General features: G+C 48.4%; 1 protein-coding gene across 1 annotated transcript in view; it reads left to right on the top strand.

The window, feature by feature from the left end:
- Nucleotides 1-18340, top strand: part of LOC135810147 (uncharacterized) — a 49892-nt gene that overhangs the window by 23976 nt on the left and 7576 nt on the right. The window contains exons 14-15 of the mRNA XM_065323614.1: nucleotides 7104-7317; nucleotides 11369-11464. Of these exons, the coding sequence (XP_065179686.1) occupies nucleotides 7104-7317; nucleotides 11369-11464 (310 nt within the window). The remainder of the gene's footprint in view (nucleotides 1-7103; nucleotides 7318-11368; nucleotides 11465-18340) is intronic.

The raw sequence follows: 18340 nt of genomic DNA, 5'->3' as shown, positions 1-18340 counted from the left end.
GTTGTATGAATACGTGAGATTGCCGTTTGGCATTCACTCGGCAGTGGCAATTTTCCAACGCACAATGGAATCCATATTGGCAGATCTGCCTGGGTGCATCGTCTATGTGGATGACATCCTGATTACTGGGAAGGATGAGGATGAACATCACAACAACCTGATCAGGGTACTACGTCGCCTACAGGAGGTCGGGATGAAGCTTAATCCCAGTAAGTTTAATTTCATGATGGATGAGATTTCCTACCTGGGTCACACAATTTCTAGTGCTGGTGTGGCTCCTACAGCGGATAAGATTGAGGCAATGCGGGACGCTAAGGCTCCTTCGAATGTTAACGAGCTTCAATCATTCATTGGAACGGCGAATTTCTTGCGACGGTTCATACCTCATTTCGCAACAATAATGGTACCTCTGTACAATCTGGTGAAGAAATCTGCTGAATGGCAATGGGACCCCGGAATTTCAGTGCGGCCAAGCTGTCTTGGCTTTGATTTTCGGCAAAGGAGGAGATAAGTGGGCCCCAGCCGTGGTCTCAGCAGTTCTCAGTCCGATGACGTATCAGATACAAGTCGGTGATGCAATGTGGAAACGCCATCGCAACCAGCTCCGTCCTCGGCAATCCCTCAGTTCGATGCAGGGCTGTCTGAGCAGAGTGGAGCAAGTTTAACAGCTCAGGTTCCGTCACAGCCGGTCTCAGCAACAACCGGTACTAGTGAGTCTGCGTCGGTTAGCACTTCACGTGCCAGCTACAGCAAGACGTCGTCACCGCAAGCTGAACGACGGTCAACCCGCGCTACTGTTCGACCAGTTCGTTTCAAGGATTGACGTTCAGAACACACAGTTCATATAGACCTACTCTAGTCTGTGGAGTTTTAATGGTGTACTAGCTGTGCTAGTACTTGTTAGCAACAATCCGAACTAGCGCACACACTGCACTGCATTGCTTTGTACTGCATTCAAGACTGACGTCATGCGCTTTGTTTTGCTGCGTAATCACAAATGGCACCAGCCCATTTTTGCGGAAAAGAAAAACAAATCTTGCTTGCCCTGTTGTGCTCTTCCAGACAACGGATCGTGCTTCAGCAGTGTTTCTTTTGCAGTGTTTCTTTTCCTTTCGTAGCTTTGCTGCCAGCCCGAGTGTCACCTCGACACTGTATTTCTTCAGCATGTCTGACCTTACTGTCGACACTGTCAAGGCAATGCCTTGCCAAGCCCTCCGCGGCGAGCCTTCTCAGCGCGGCTTGAATCCGAAAGGAAACTTAGTAAAAGTATTTTACAGGACCGTTTGCTGGCACAACTAGCCCTTGGTAGTGAGGTCTGCTCCGGCCAGGAGAACCAGCAACATGACAGTGCGGACACGGCTCGCGAGCCCAGAAGCCCGACGTGCACCAATGCCTCCTCCGCCAGCTCAGGTGACGCGGGCTCAACGGATCTCTGCGCTCCCGTACGGGACGAGGTGTAGTCGGCTTTGTCGGCCGCCATTTTATTATTATCGGAGAGCATTGTGCCGCTCCTCACCCAAGGCCAAGGCAATGCGGCAGCTGCCGCCACTACGCCAGGCCAAGCTCCTGTAACCCACCCGATCAGCCACCTGCACCAGCTGTGCCCAAGGCTGTGCAAGAACGTATCTTGCGAGGGGAGTTCGTAGATTTTTCAAGTTTGTTGCCTGAAATTCTTGCACACTTCCGGCCCAACATTCCGGCTGGTGCACAGCCCGAATAACGATAGCCAGCTAAATATCGTTGAGTCGGATGACGCGAAGCAGGTGCGTCGCAAGGTTCACGATAATTACACATGTAGCTACCCGGCTCGAGGCATGGACCACATACATGTCTGTTATCACGGCTGCTGCCCTACACCGCACTGCTGAACTGATTGCGTACCAGCAGTTGATCCTGACTGCTAACTGCCAGTTCTTCCCAAGCGCGTGGCTAGAGTACGACCGCCAGCTGCGGATGCTCGTGGCCCAGTAACCAGGCACGAAGAGGTTGGACACCATCAACGTGAACCTATGGCAGATAGCTGTCATAGGCCATGCACACCCAAAATGCGCTCAATGTAAGACTGTCCATCCAGGGGCGGTTTGTGTCCTTTTCGTCCCGAAGCCAGCAGCATTTACCTCCAGTGGTCGCAACCATACCAGCGACGGCCAAGAAATCTGCCGCAACTTCAATGGAGGTCGCTGTTCTTCGTCGTCGTGCCGCTTCTCCCACACCTGCAGCCAGTGTGGCAAGGACCACCCATGCATCATGTGCAACCAGCAGCAGCGCGGAGCCAATCGGCCACCCCGCCGCTCCTAGCAGAATGGCTACTGAATCGCTTGACTCGGTACGTAGCTTCTTTCCTATACACTCTGCAGACACCACACTGCTAGCTGACCACTTTGCCCGCCTGTTACGTAACCACTCAGATCAATCATGTGTTGCGTATGTTCTCCATGGCCTGCGCCGTGGCTTTACTCTTGGATCTGCCGGCCAACACGACATTTCGGTTTTCTCTAATAATCTACCATTGGCTTTCACTCACTCGGCATTTATATCCGAGCAATTAGCTGCTTCCTGCGCCCGCAGCGAGACCACAGGCCCATTTTCGTCACCTCCATTTCAGTTCATGCGCCGCTCTGGTATTGGTGCCATCCCCAAAAAGAACGGCAAGCCGCGAATGATCCACCATCTGTCTAGTCCGGAGGGCACCGGCGCGAACGACAGCATTCCTGCCGAGCCGCTCTCTCTCTGCACTACGCGAGCATTGACACCGCGATCAACATCATCATGTCATGCCCACAGCCTGTGTATTTGTCCAAGCTTGATGTACGCAGTGCATTTCGGCAGATCCCAGTCCGCCGTCAGGACTTCGCTGGGAAGGCTCCTACTACTACGAGCGCTTTCTGCCTTTCGGCCTCCGCTCCAGCCCAGCCGTCTCTGACTCAGTAGCCACAGCAGTCAACTGGATCATGCAGCACGAGTTTGCTATAGATCACCGGCTTCACTACCTCGATGACTTTCTCGATATCTCCACTGGTTTGGCTGCAGCCAACCAGCAACTCACCATCCCCCTCCGGGCGTTCACGTATCTCGGCACTCCTCTTTGCTCCATCCCAGCTCGAAGGGCCATCACCATCATTGACCTTCCTTGGTATTGTCCTAGACTGCAAGCGCCACGAAGCTCGGCTACCAGAGGACAAGCTGTCCGAGATCCGTGCGCCCCCTCATGGCTACTATCAGCGAGCGCAGCATCGGCCAGCGTCAACTCGAGTCCCTCCTGGGGAAGCTCACTTTTGCTGCCCGAGTCATCGTTCCTGGACACACATTCATGCGTGAACTATGATCAGCGTGCCCTGAACTGTATCTGTGTATGCGAGTGCGGTGCATAAAGCCCACCTTAAGAATGGGTTTGCCGGCCCCTTAGTAGATGCGTGGCTTCTGAAGAGGGTGTTGAAGGGCATCCAGCGATGCCATGGTACGGCTTCACTCACCCCTCGCCTTCCTATAACTATGCCAATCCTACGAGACCTGACGGATGCACGCCGGAAAAGTAATATCCTGAATGGCCATGACAAGCTGCTCTACCAAGCCGCCATGCTGCTTCTTTGGATTTCTTCGGTGCGCTGAATTCACTAATGGCATCACACGGGGCTGTACTAGCTCCCCTGGTGACGGACGCCTGCAACTCTTCCTGCTTTCATCCAAGACGGACCCATTCGGGAAATTCGTTACTAGTGACATTGGCCCGTCTGTACCGCCGTACTGCCCGGTCCGTGCCATTGTTAGCTACCCATTTGTCACTTGTCGCGAGGGGCCGGAGCAACTCTTGTTCGTACTCTCGAACAGACAGCAGCTGACCAGGCAGTCATTCACAGTAACAGTATGGTCTCTTGTCGCTGCGGCCGGTGTACCATCCCAGTCGAACTACTCCGGGCATTCGGTCCACATTGGTGCAGCCACCACCGCTGCTATGGCTAGTGCCCCCGACTCCTTCTTCCGAGTGGCAGGTCAGTGGAAAGAGCGATGCGTGTCTATGCTACATCCAGACTACAACAAGCGCATAGCGCCAGCTATCGTCCCGGCTTGCTGCCGTGCCATGGATGCCATGATCCCGAACTCGGGTGAGTAATGAGCTACTGAACTCTAGCTGCGCAATGCTTGCTTGCGCTGACATTAATTGACCCTTGCTGTGCGTCAATAGTGCTTAGCTAACGGAGTGCTGGTTTCATGGGTCCACTCTCACAACTGGTGTTATCTAGCTATTTGCTGCGGCTCTGCCTTGCGCTATATTACATCCATGTAGCATTGCAGCTCTACGTTGAGCTAACAGCAGCTCTACTTTGAGCTAACAGCAGCTCTACTTTGAGCTAACAGCAGCTCTACTTTGAGCTAACCGCAGCTCTACTTTGAGCTAACCGCAGCTCTACTTTGAGCTAACAGCAGCTCTACTTTGAGCTAACCGCAGCTCTACTTTGAGCTAACAGCAGCTCTACTTTGAGCTAACAGCAGCTCTACCTTGAGCTAACAGCAGCTCTACTTTGAGCTAACAGCAGCTCTACTTTGAGCTAACAGCAGCTCTACTTTGAGCTAACAGCAGCTCTACTTTGAGCTAATCGCAGCTCTACTTTGAGCTAACAGCAGCTCTACTTTGAGCTAACCGCAGCTCTACTTTGAGCTAACCGCAGCTCTACTTTGAGCTAACCGCAGCTCTACTTTGAGCTAACCGCAGCTCTACTTTGAGCTAACAGCAGCTCTGCTCTGAGCTAACAGCAGCTCTGCTCTGAGCTAACAGCAGCTCTGCTCTGAGCTAACAGCAGCTCTGCTCTGAGCTAACACCAGCTCTACTTTGAGCTTCAAACCAGTTGTTTCGAAACCAGCACTCCTCAATCCAAAGATGCCTCTTTGTTGACTTGTTTGTGTGAGGGATGGGGCTAATGGTGTACTAGCTGTGCTAGTACTTGTTAGCAACAATCCGAACTAGCGCACACACTGCACTGCATTGCTTTGTACTGCATTCAAGACTGACGTCATGCGCTTTGTTTTGCTGCGTAATCACAAATGGCACCAGCCCATTTTTGCGGAAAAGAAAAACAAATCTTGCTTGCCCTGTTGTGCTCTTCCAGACAACGGATCGTGCTTCAGCAGTGTTTCTTTTCCCACCATCCCTCCCTATCCAACTTATTCACACCATCATAATATTATCGTACCCACTAACCGGGTCCACTCTCACAACTGGTGTTATCTAGCTATTTGCTGCGGCTCTGCCTTGCGCTATATTACATCCATTTAGCATTGCAGCTCTACGTTGAGCTAACAGCAGCTCTACTTTGAGCTAACAGCAGCTCTACTTTGAGCTAACAGCAGCTCTACTTTGAGCTAACCGCAGCTCTACTTTGAGCTAACAGCAGCTCTACTTTGAGCTAACAGCAGCTCTACTTTGAGCTAACCGCAGCTCTACTTTGAGCTAACAGCAGCTCTACTTTGAGCTAACAGCAGCTCTACCTTGAGCTAACAGCAGCTCTACTTTGAGCTAACAGCAGCTCTACTTTGAGCTAACAGCAGCTCTACTTTGAGCTAACAGCAGCTCTACTTTGAGCTAATCGCAGCTCTACTTTGAGCTAACAGCAGCTCTACTTTGAGCTAACCGCAGCTCTACTTTGAGCTAACCGCAGCTCTACTTTGAGCTAACCGCAGCTCTACTTTGAGCTAACCGCAGCTCTACTTTGAGCTAACAGCAGCTCTGCTCTGAGCTAACAGCAGCTCTGCTCTGAGCTAACAGCAGCTCTGCTCTGAGCTAACACCAGCTCTACTTTGAGCTTCAAACCAGTTGTTTCGAAACCAGCACTCCTCAATCCAAAGATGCCTCTTTGTTGACTTGTTTGTGTGAGGGATGGGGCTAATGATATATTTTGGACTCTGCTGGATATTGTATATAATTATATATTTATGGTGTATATATGGTGTATAGTGTATCATGAAATATTATGTCTCGGCAGTTGTGAGTTTTGTGATTGCATCTTGATATGTTTACTATTGCGTAGTTCTAGATGCTTCGCCTCAATTAGTGAGGGGGAAATTGTCATGTCCTGGACATGGACCATATGTATGTAGTGCGCATGCTCGCACGTGAGCTGGGTCTTTTTCGGATATGGAGTTTGAGATGTACTGAAATCTGTAATGGCCTCGAGTGTGTGTGTGATCGAGCTGGATGAGTCCGAGTAGAACCCACCTGGGGTAGGACACAACACTGTCCCAATTTTGTAAAACCTGGCTGAATGTCTATTTCCCTCTTCTTGGACTTTTCTGGCCTCACATGTGGCAAGGAGTAATTGCACGGGTCACACAATGCAGGATGTACTGTTGTTTTCACGATATCTACAACTATGTGCGGAAGACACCAAAAAGTTAGGGTGCCAGTTTCCAATGAATGGACTGTAGGCGACTTGAAATTAAAGCAGTGGAAAATACAATACGAGATAGTGGTATTGACTCCGGCGATGATGTCATAGGAAAGATGTTTGCTTCCCACGTCGGGAGCTTGCGCTTTTCCGCCGACTAGACATGCCACTTGACTGACGGACGACTGTCATCTAGAGCACATGAGAAGCGTGTCGAAACTTCCACTCGGCAAACCTGCAAGGGAAAGCACCATTCCCTGCTCAATACAATGCACAAATGCATTGGTAAAACATGTTCACCACAGACAAGTTGCTCAAATTTCATAAAATTTCGGTGTTCAGACCTTTAGCCGGGTATGAGGGCAAACTATCAGGTTAGGTGAACCGAAATTTTAGGTACGGAGAAGCAGTCCCCTATTGGATGGTGTGTGTCAGTATTTGTGCAACTAATCAACCTTTATGTATGAATGAAAAACCCCAGATGCACCTTAATTAAGTACAGCAGAATTTTCAACGGCTGAATACTGCCACTTATCTTCTTCTACAATGCACGCAGAGTACCGTAAATAGATATACACTGAAATGTTAAGTTCAAGTAATTGTATAAAGAAGAATGACAATACATGTACCAGTTTTACGATATCTATGCTCAGCACACTCATGACACAAAACCACTCTGCCTCAGACCTTTCCCCCACTTCATTTATCGTGCTGCCCATACAGGGACCGTACAAAACCCGCCTCAATGATATGCGCTCCTACAGCAGTTACTATGAGCCATGCCTGGGTGTACCCACATCCACAGGAACCTGGTGCAACATTCCCAACAAGGTACAGACCGGTTACAAGGAGCAGATGGTCAGTGCTTACCACAAGGGCAAGCTGGTATACGCCTACAAAGCCAATATCAACTCTCAGCTGGGAAAGTCCAATCCAGGTATGGTAAAGCAGAGTTAAGTACAAATATTTATTTTTTGAAGCGAGGTCAGAGCCAAAACGTTAATTAAATGTAATACCTACATATGTGCCTACTGAAGCACGCACAACCAGCCATGTAGGGCACATCAGATGTGTTGAACGTTTTTGTTACCTTCTTCTCAAAACACTCGAGGGAATGACGAAAATATAAAGAAAGGACCCCCGGTTGTCATGGTAATCGTAGTCTTTTCGACACTAGCAGTCATAAGCAGGATATTTTGGAGTCAGAGGGTGCAACAGTTTGCACAATACTGACTGGGGGTCGGACAACATGTCAGCTTTTGGTTCTTTCCTTTCATTTTAATCCTGGGCTCTCCATCCGGTCCTTCAGATGGAAATACTCTAATAATAAAGATTAGAAGTTCAGAAAAAGCAAAAAATCCAATAGTGGAGAAAGAAAACGAGGAAAGTCCAAACAGCGTTCAAACCCCATATTGACAAAAAAGTTGCGTGTAAAAGCATCAAGAGATCAACTACTCTATCTAGCACATTCACGACCAATGATACCAAATAACTCATACAATAACACATTAATGATTAACTTTCTGAATACGAAGTTTATGACTTACGTATGTTAAAAAATTCTTCTAGGACTGCAAAGTGTAATCCAGACGTACAGCGTGAGTAAACCGAGAACACATCATCAGTATACCACAACTAGCTCTACCCAACAGATGACACTTACTTGCATACCTGCCAAGTATCCAGATTTTTTCGGGATTATCCCGCAATTTTGGATGAACTCCCGCGATCCCGAAATTCCTGTCGATTATCCCGAAATTCACTGCACAAGAAACAAGCTTGATATTGTACTTGGAGCACTTCAAATGACTTGTCACAGGCCAGTAGTTGTCCTTATTGATTCCGGACCGCCATAGCCTGCAGTACCAGTGGATCTACTAGTGCTCTTTCCATGAGCAGTCTCTGAAAAACCTCCGTTTATGAGTCTTGAACATGATTGTGTAAGTGTGATCCGATGATCACCATCGGTCATATACTATCGAAATATTGGTGCCATCAAAAGTTGAAAAAGGATTTTTTTAGTAAAAATATGACATATCCCGAAAAACCAAGGCAAATCCCGGGATTTTGCCATGGCGATTCAGAAAAAGCACTCCCAGTACTTGGCAGGTATGTATTTGACGATGAGCGGTGTCCTGGCATTGGCCTCCTCGCTGTTCCCACCTCCGATGCTGTAACTTGTAAGTTTCGTCCATAGGGCACAGTGCATTTTCTCTTCCGAGTCACTTGTTCTGAAGCCATGTGCTCTGCGTCCGGTTTGTCATGCTTCCGAAATCACCTCATCGTCAATTGATCATTATCTATCTGGCAGTGTTAGTCATCAGTGAGTTGCAAACTGATAATATTTCGTCTGCTTTGTCACGTGGCAGGCAGGCATAGTTGAATGGCCTAAGACCATGATTGAGAAAAAGAGGGTACCAGGTTCAAGTCCTGCTTGGAAGCGGAAGGATTTTTTCCAGCCATGCTGCAACCCACAGTTAATTGGGAACTCGTGGCCTGGCACGAGAAAACATGGATGCAGCGAATAAGATTTTCGGTCGTTAAGCTCTTGTTGGTGAGCTGATGTCCTCACCTCCTACTGCTTTAGGAGCTGCACCTGCACCTTAATCCTTGAAGGGTGGTGGCGTTCTAATGGATGCGGAAAACTCGGCCTATAGCCGAGTCTGACGCGAACTGTGAAATTTTTTAATTTTTTTCACGTGGTAGTGCCATGTTGAGGCATGCAGAAAACCTGCAACCGAAATTAAGCTTTTTTCCAGGCGTCCCTTTCTAGGGGGAGGGGGGGGGGAGGTAATTGAATCGCTTTCGGGGGAAGTAATGTTGTCCCTTTCCGCGGGAAGTAATGTTATCTCTTTCGGGGGGAGGTAATGTTGACCCTTTCCGGGGGCGGTGATGTTGTCCCTTTCCAGGGGAGGTAATGTTGTCCCTTTCCAGGGGAGGTAATGTTGTCCCTTTCCGGAGAGGTAATGTTGTCCCATGTTTATCAGCCTGGTCCGGGTAGCTATGTGTGTTTCTCAGCATTCCACGCCAACTGCTGCACGCCCATTTCCCCCTGCTGTCTTGTGGGGTATACTTTCTTGGGCACATTAGGACATAGGATTTCTGTAGGCCAAATGTAACAACCGCGAAGCAAGAATCACTATGTGGAGATGTACCAGCACAATTATGACCGTGCACTTCATAAAGGGGCTCTTCTGAGAGTTTCGGCACAGTGCGAAATCAATTCGATTAGACACATTGACAGTCCTACTCGATGCCGTTGTCCAAGTCATAGACCATGTTGTGGCGTGACATGCTCAGCGCTGTGCTTTAGTGTAGAATTAATTGACTATAATCCCATTCAAGTGCCATAATTATTATCTACTTTGAAAGGCCGGGTTCTGGAAGACTTCCGCCTCTTGTCCTTTTCAGGCCTATCAGGAACCCATTCAAAAATTCTTTTTCTTAAAATATGTGAAAAGGTGATGTGGAGACAATAATCTTAAAATAATGCAATGAATAAAACAGTTACTATAGGCGCACTCGTATCACAATCATGGCAACGAATGAATGATAATTGTGACAAGAAAACGTTCTGGAATACTTCATTCGTCGCTATGGTGATGATTCTTCCAGGGCTACTGTGCGTGGCTATAACTTCCCTACTCAGTGAAGACTTCGGCATCATTGAAAGAATTTGAAGTGAACCTGTGGGCCTGCTGATGACTGCGTGCACCATGATAATTTTTTTCAAACTAATCAATATAGCTTTTCGGCTGTTTCCTTTTCATGTATAAAATCTTCTCCTTCTTTTACCATGTTTGGCTATCACCCACATCTTCCCGTTTTGGCTGCCATCGGAAGCCATAAGATGTTGAATAAATAAATAAACGAGAGAGCTTGGAAGCTCAGGGCCCTACGCTATGGTTTTTTTGCCTTGATGACCTAGACAAAAAAGCATAGCGATGTTATAAATTCTTCTAAGTTTCTACTTTTTGTTTGAGACATAACCTGGGATTCGAACCCGCACCATCGCCCTGCATGCATCCTCGATACACTTCGCATACATACTAATTCTTCCAAGTTGCTTCACGTTATGATCTTGTATTTGAAAGCCCTATTTGAATATGCATTGTGGCCAGCCGTCTTTGAATGTAAGGTACGGTACGGGATAGGTACGGGACAGGTACGGGACAGGTACGGGACAGGTATGGGATAGGTACGGGATAGGTACGGTCGAGGGTAATACGACACCATCTACCGCCTTGATGACGGCAAAAAAGGAAAAGGGATGTTATACATTTTTCAATTCTCCTATTTTTTAGGCATTACCTGGGATTAGAACCCGCACTATCGCCCCACATGCATTCCCCCATACACTTCGCATTCATACTCATTCTTCCAAGTTGCTTCACGTTATGATCTTGCGTTTGAAAGCCCTATTTGAATATTGCGGCCAGCTGTATGTGGCCAACTGTGTTTGATGGTACGGTACGGTACGGGAGAGATACGGGATAGCGCCAGGCGTGACACAAACACACAAACAAACACCAAAATAAAGCTGTGTGGACCCTGGCTAGCGCCAGACGTTACGCATAGCTACGGGAATAAAATAGAATATGAGTGCACATATAGTTTTATTCATTGCATTATTAAAAATTCATTCGTTCAGTTATTCTCCAAAAGTGTATATATACTAAATGGGGGAGGTTCCTTGAAGCGTGGATGGGAGATGAGAATAGGGCCCACGTGAAAGGCAGAACTTCCAGCGAACTTGTCAAGTTGTGCGAAGTTGTGGTCTAGAGTATGTACCTGTACATTAGAGAAAAGCTCCTTTACGTCAACATTAAATACACCAGTGGAATGCTGAGACCGTGGGTTGCCAAGGTACATGTGTGTTTGTGTTTGTGGGTGGGGGGGGGGGGGAGGCAGAGGGGGAAAGGTTTGTGTGATTACCTTCATATCAAGTAGATTGCAATGATTTCCCAACTGATTTGTTCTGTGTGCAGGTGTGTACCTGACGTCCACCAACAGGGTATATGACAACTGCGGTTCGAGTGTCGGAATCCGTCCTAGCTACTCCATTGGAGGCGGCTCTACACCAGGTGTGTTGATGGTGATCTGCTTCAAGTGGTTTGGGTGGTTTGGTTTGGTTTTTAGTAGGGGTCAAACGGGTGTACCTTTAACTAACGAACGGGTAATTTTTTTAAAGGGGAAGTCCGGTAAAAAATTAAAATTTCAGGGTCGGTAGAGTTTCGGGCGCTGAGTCGAATGGTGTTGGTCCCACGTGTCTCCGACAAAGCGTTCTCGAGATATTTCCGTTTGAAAAACTGAGTTTCGGGAGCTGCGCCATGACGTCATGCGGCCGCGCCACACCCTCTGCAACGTCATAGCGTGCAGCTAGGTCAAAAGGAGTGCGTGAAAGCAATAGTGTCAGTGCTATTTCAAATGATTTGGCGACTGATATTAGGTGGTGCAAGGGACCCCGAAGACCTGTAACTCCTTGTGAGAGTGAGGATGCAGCCATGGCTGACCTTCATGAGTTCGGTCTGGGGCTGAGAACCTCGGTATTAAGCTGAAGAAATGGCCGCGGGCCGGTCAAGAGTGAGCGCTACTGAGTTTCCGACTGATGAAGAAGCAGAAGCTATTGCAGACGAGGCTGATGTAATTATCAGATCGCTGGAGAGCAGGGTCGCCAAAATGGAGAAGAGTGATGCGAGTGCTCTAAATGTTGTTCCATACCGATAAGATTGGCTTAGACTCCAGTAGCCTGCCACATGGTGATGTTTTGGTGCGAACTTGGAATATTTCGGACTACTCAATTGGAGAACAGTGCAGGCTCTTTGAACCACGTTCACGACTCTTCGCTCGCATCGCTATGGAATCTGAAAGTTCTAGGTCCGGGAGTCACGGTTGTGCACTCATCGCTGTAGCGTAAAATAATGAGGCGGGTGCGGAAAACTAAAATTTTCTTTCTCAAAGCACAACCACCGGCACCGGCAAGGAGAAACGCACGTTCTCTGACTACATGACTGTACAATACGACTGATACAAGTGTAGTACATGACAAGTCCGTGTGTTGACTAGTTTTCTGAGTCTTGTGTTAGTTGTGACATGAGTTTGTTGACTGCACTACAGCTAGATAACACACTGCATGCACGCAGCGCAGAGCGCGTAGATCTACGCCGCGTAGACGGCTAAGACGGGCTGACGGAAAAATTCAACTCGAAACGGCTAAAATATGGTATAACCTCCAGGTTTACCGAGCTGAAAATCACAGGTTACTTAGTGTTTGTAACACTGAATCGAATGGTCTTGGTCGGAAGAAGCTGCGACAAACGGTTCCCCAATCGAACGCGCTCCAAGTATGGCCATTTTTGTACACAACTAGATGGTGTGGCTACCTGGCTGCACGCTGTGACGTCATCACCTGGATCTGGGTGATGCGCGCTCAAATCCGCACATGTTCGATTGGGCGTATCTGGCGAACCATAAGCTGCAGCCTCCTTGGACAAAGACCATTCGACTCAGCGACCCAAACTCTACGGACTGTGAAATTTAAATTTTTCACCGGACTTCCCCTTTAACGGGCAGGTTAACGGGTACCCTTTAGCAGCCATATTATTTTTTTGCGCATTTCTCACATAAATCATGATTTTAATTAGGGCTGAAACGATTATACCGAATAATCGAGTACTCGTTTGATAACTCTAACGATCGAGCAATCGTTTAGATTACCGATTACGATTATTTTGCGTTTTTTTTAATTTGTGTCAAGAAAGTACTGTAAACCCTCGTTTTGTGAAGTTTGAATCAGTTTCCGCTGGGAGTATGCAGTTGCCAGGGGTATGCATGGTTCATGTTCTGAGGTTAAAATAATTGACTTCAAAACTGCCATGTTTCGGAGCTACCCTTTCACTAATGCAGATTTGTTGGTATTATGAAGGCATAGTTTGTGGAAACAGAGTAATGTTTGCGCAGAACTATGACTCTATTTGCTAACGATTATAATCGATTACTCGATCGTTAAGCTAAAGAGTAATTGATACTTGAAAATCCACGATCGTTTCAGCCCTAATTTTAATTTGTATATTCTCAGGTTGTATTTTGATACTACATTATGATTCGCAATTGATTCGTGTATCATAATATTATTATGGCAATGAAGGTTCCAAATTAGGCCACACCAAGTTTTTTCATTGTTTCTCGTCACCGCGCGCGTACCTTTCTTGAGGATTGGACCAAAAAAAAATCTCGCGTCCCGGTAAACACGCATAAAAAGGCGTTGTAAAAGTACGCGCGGCGTCAAATCTGGAGTGCAGTGCTAGTGCACGAACCGAAGGACGACTTTTGCACCGTGTATGTACGCATACGGTGGGACGATTTCACCAGTTGTAGTCTTCGGGGTGCTGAGTCGAATGTTCTTGGTCCGAGAAATAACATGCAACACTGGACTTCCTCACCAGAGGCCGGTGCAGGAGCCTGGTTTTCTGGCTGTATGTTGCAATTGACTGTCACGCGTGGTGTATAGTCTGATTTTAGGTCATAAATTGGGCCTTTGTAGTGTAAATAGCAGTTTTTGTTTTTCAAACCCTATTTTGTTTTTTTCCGCCCGCCCGCGTTCCTTTTGAGATTTTCAGGTGACGAGAAACAATGAAATAACTTGGTGTGGCCTTAGGGCTTGGCGGATAATGCCGGCAGAATTTTCGGCAGAAAACGCATGTTTGGGGGGTCGAGCATTGTTGTGTATCGTGTCGGAGAAAGGTCTTCTGGGGTGTCGTCGAGATCTCGTTGCGACCGTGACTCCTGCTTGTCTCCCTGGCTAGGTGCTGCTTGCTTTGCTTTTTGCGTAGTGTTTTGGATTATTGTTTACTATTGCGTATTGTTAGTGTTCGTTGTGATTTGGTACAGTACTTGTTACGAGATACGACACATTGTGTAGTGTGTGTTTGCAGCACGAAGAAGACTGCTCACCAGAACGGTTAGCTCAGGAGCTTGGGCTTACCTTGTGCAATCACAGTTCATCAGCTTGGACATTGCGCTTGCTCCCATGCGAATAACCGACTAGAATAGTAATTATTTCTTCGTTGCATTTTTGAATTGTGTTCTTGCTAGCTCGTTGATTTATTTTAGTTGATGTGTTGATTTGTGTTTGATTACTTATTTATTTGATGCGCGATTTATGTGCGCTGATTGCGTGATGGCATGCAATTATGATCATGCTTGCGCCAGCTAGCTAGATGCCTGCGCCGCGCACTGATGTTGAATGAGTTAGCATGCGCCCCGCGCTGTTCATACATATATGGTACATGGTGTGTAATGTTTGCCGCACACGCGTATACGTGCCTCGCCTCGTACTGCTTATGTGCCTCGCGCCGTACTATTGCTGTCGCTTTGCCAAATTTAGCTTCCGCTTTCCGAGCGCTGTACGCTCTTCTGTACGCTCATGCCAAAGTTGGACGCACGTTGTGGCTGGCCAGCGCTTTACCCCTCATGCGTTGTTCTTTTCCTTGATGCTGTGGTTTGTTTTTCTTTAGTGTTTTAGAGTTCTCTTTCCGATGTAGTTCGTATTTTTCCAGTCTCTTCTTCTCAATGTATTCTACTGTTCATTCATTATAGTCCGTAAAGAATTACGTGACCTTTTGTCTTGTGGCGTCTGTGCGATCCTGAAACTTTTGAGGTGTTAGTAGTGAACACAACATTTTGGCGACCACGCCAGGATCGAGACGCGTGAACATGGATGAGGTAGAAGCGAAGCTGATCGCAAATGGTCAAGCTTATGGCTACACTGGAGAGGCATTGCGTACTTACGTAGAAGAGCGTATCGAGAAGCACGAGGAGAAAGTGCGTGCAGAAAGAGAGCGCGACGAACGAGCAGGAAGTAGATTGGAAAGGAAAGATGACGAGCAGCTGCTTGCGAGGATTGCAGATTTGGAGTTGCAAGTCCAGCACACACGAGAGACTCAGAGTGATGAGAGCACTTTGTTGAATACGACGAATGGCAGTTTAGCGAGCAAGAGGGCTGCCATCAAGATGCCGAAGTTCGACGGTAAGCAGACTGTTGAGGCCTATCTCGAACTGTTCGAGGATGTGGCAAAGCAAAACGAGTTCAGCGACGACGAGTACCTGATCCGCTTGCGCGTGGCTGTTGCTGGCAGCAAGTTGGAAGGTGCATGCTATGGCTGCAACACCTTTGCCGAAGCGAAGCGCGAGCTGCTGATGGCGCATGGGAAGACCGCCGACAAAGCGTGGCAAGCCCTGATGGCCATACAGCAGAAAAGTGAGGAGAGTTTCTACCAGTTTGTGGTACGAGTGACGCGCGAGACGGAGAAGTGGGCAAAACTCGCCAGGCCTAGCCGTACCTCTAGCCGCGGACAAATCGGTGAGCTGGACGACACTGAATTGTTCGGATGTGTCGTACGTCAAGTCCTGCTAGAAGCTGTGTCGGCAGAAACTAAGGCCTTCTTGATCGAGAAGAGATGTTACACGAAGGACTTGAAGGCGTTTGCGGAGGATGGTATGGCTTACCAAACAGCCCACGGACGTAGCAAGCTGAAGCCTGCCAAGTCTAGCACCAGCGACAAACGTATACCGTTTGCGTCGGCAGAGTGTTTGACGGTCAGCGTTGATGAGGCTAACAAGAAATTGTCAGCTATGGCGTCTGAGCACCGAAACGCGTACGTCAAGGCAGAGGGACTGTGTTTCAACTGCCTGAGACCAGGACATCGAGTGATGAATTGTCAGAACAAGGGTCGTTGCAAGCACTGCAACAAGCGACACCACAGTCTACTGCACAGAGAGGACAAACAGGTAACATCCGAACCGATAGCCGAATCGAAAGTCGGTACGTATGAATGTAGTGCAAACAGCGTGCACTTGATGACCGGCGTGGCTGAGGTACAAGGACCTAGCCGAAAGGCCAGTGTACGCATATTCATCGACCCAGGTGCGCAGGCATCGTTCATCACCGCGCCACTGGTGAACTCGCTGCAACCGGCACACCTTGGATCGCAAACTGTCAGGCTGAAGGCGTTTGACGTGGAGCCGAAGTTTGAAAAGATGGACAGGTACCGTGTCACCATCAAGGGTGCAACGAAGTCCATTTCCGTCAATGCCTGGCAAAAGAAGTCGCTAGGTCTCCGATTCGATCCGCTAGCAGACAGCACAATTGCACGTTGGCAGTCACAGGGATTGCAGCTGTCTGATGACTCGACAAAGGCCGGATCAAGCGAAGTGCACATGCTGATTGGAGCTGACTACTGCAATGAGTTCCTTCTCCGCAAGGAGCAAATCAATGGAGAGACGGCCTGGCACACTGAAATAGGCTGGGTGCTGTCAGGACCGGCTAATAGTGAAACCAAGTCAGCGACCGTCAGTGTGAGTTGTATTGAACTTGACCGACTGTGGAAGATGGAAGAGGTGCCGGAAATAGCTGAGACGTTACCGGACTTCCCGATAGAGCGGCAAGGCCCTCATTACCAAGTGGGATTGCTATGGCGATCTGAGAAGCGTCCGCCAGCCAACCTAAACCAAGCGATGGCAGCGGCACACTCACTGCTGAAGCAGCTACAGAGACGAGGTCAACGTCTAGCGTATGATGACGTCCTCATCACTGAGTACTTGAAGCTGGATGCCATTGAAAAGGAACCGCATCCGGAGGAAGCCGGCTATTACATGCCGCATCATGCCGTATTCCGTAGCGACGCCTCAACGACGAAGACACGGGTCGTCTTCAATGCATCCGCCGCCTGCACCGGAGCACCATCCCTAAACGACATGGTCGATCCCGGGCCATCACTCCTACCGGATCTCACTGGTATCCTCCTCAGGTTCCGTGAGTATGAATGTGCTGTACAAGCCGATATTCGCAAGGCTTTTTTTATGATCGGAATGCGTGAAGAAGATAGGCCATATCTGCGTTTTGTTTGGCCTGAGATAGGTAGCGAAGAAATGTGTATCTGGCGTTTAAAGAAGCTGCCTTTTGGAGTGAATTGTTCTCCTTTCATACTTAGTGCTGTGCTGCGCTTTCATCTCGATAGTGCATTCGAGTCTGCTTCTGCTGCTGAGCGTGATATCATAGAGCTGCTGCTGCGTAGTTTTTATGTTGATGATTGCGTTTCTAGCTTGCCATGCTGTGCGGATGCTGAAAAGCTGCAGGAGTATAGCGTTAATGTTTTGCAGGGAGCAGGCATGGAGTTGCGGAAGTGGCGAGGGAACACGATGACCTCAGACCCCGAGGCTGGTTCCAAGGCACTGGGTATTGTGTGGAACACCGAGTCAGATTGTATTTCGGTGGCTGCGCTCGGTGATGTTGAGTGTCCCAAGGAAGTGTCTGGTTGGTCTCGTCGTGCGTTGTTGCGTTGTGTTGCCGCTGTGTTCGATCCGCTAGGTTGGGCGTCACCCGCAGTTGTGCCAGGCAAGATGATGTTGCAAGAGAGTTGGAAGCTCGGCGGTGGTTGGGATGACCCATTCCCTATTGATTTGGCTGTCCGATGTGCTTCATGGTGGGGAGAGCTCGCAGCGCTTTCTTCCGTTAAAATCCCCAGATGGATCGGGTGTACTCCAGATGCTCCAGTCACTTTGCATGTATTCTCCGATGCATCCGAGAAGGGCTATGGCTGTTGTTTCTATGTTGTGTCCGGTTTGACGTCTTCTTTGTTGTGTGCGAAGGCGAAGGTTGCACCTGTTGTACGTCCCACTCTTGCGCGTCTGGAATTGTCGGCTGTGTGTCTTGGCGTGAAGATGTTGTCCTTTGTCGTCAATGAATTGAGAGTGCCAATTGAAAGGATTGTGGGGTGGACAGACAGCCTAACCACATGGCACTGGATCTCAAAGCCGTCGTATCACTGGAAGACGTATGTTGCTAATCGAGTTGCTGCAGTGCAAGAAGTTTCGCAGAAGCTGCAAGTAGAATGGCGTCACTGTCCAGGAGTTAGCAACCCTGCAGATCTTGTCTCGCGTGGTGTCCCAGTGTGTGACTT

Source organism: Sycon ciliatum, chromosome 2 (genome assembly GCF_964019385.1).
Source record: "Sycon ciliatum chromosome 2, ocSycCili1.1, whole genome shotgun sequence".
NCBI lineage: Eukaryota > Metazoa > Porifera > Calcarea > Leucosolenida > Sycettidae > Sycon > Sycon ciliatum.
Note: the sequence above shows the minus strand (reverse complement) of the source record. Positions and strands in the feature narration are given on the sequence as shown.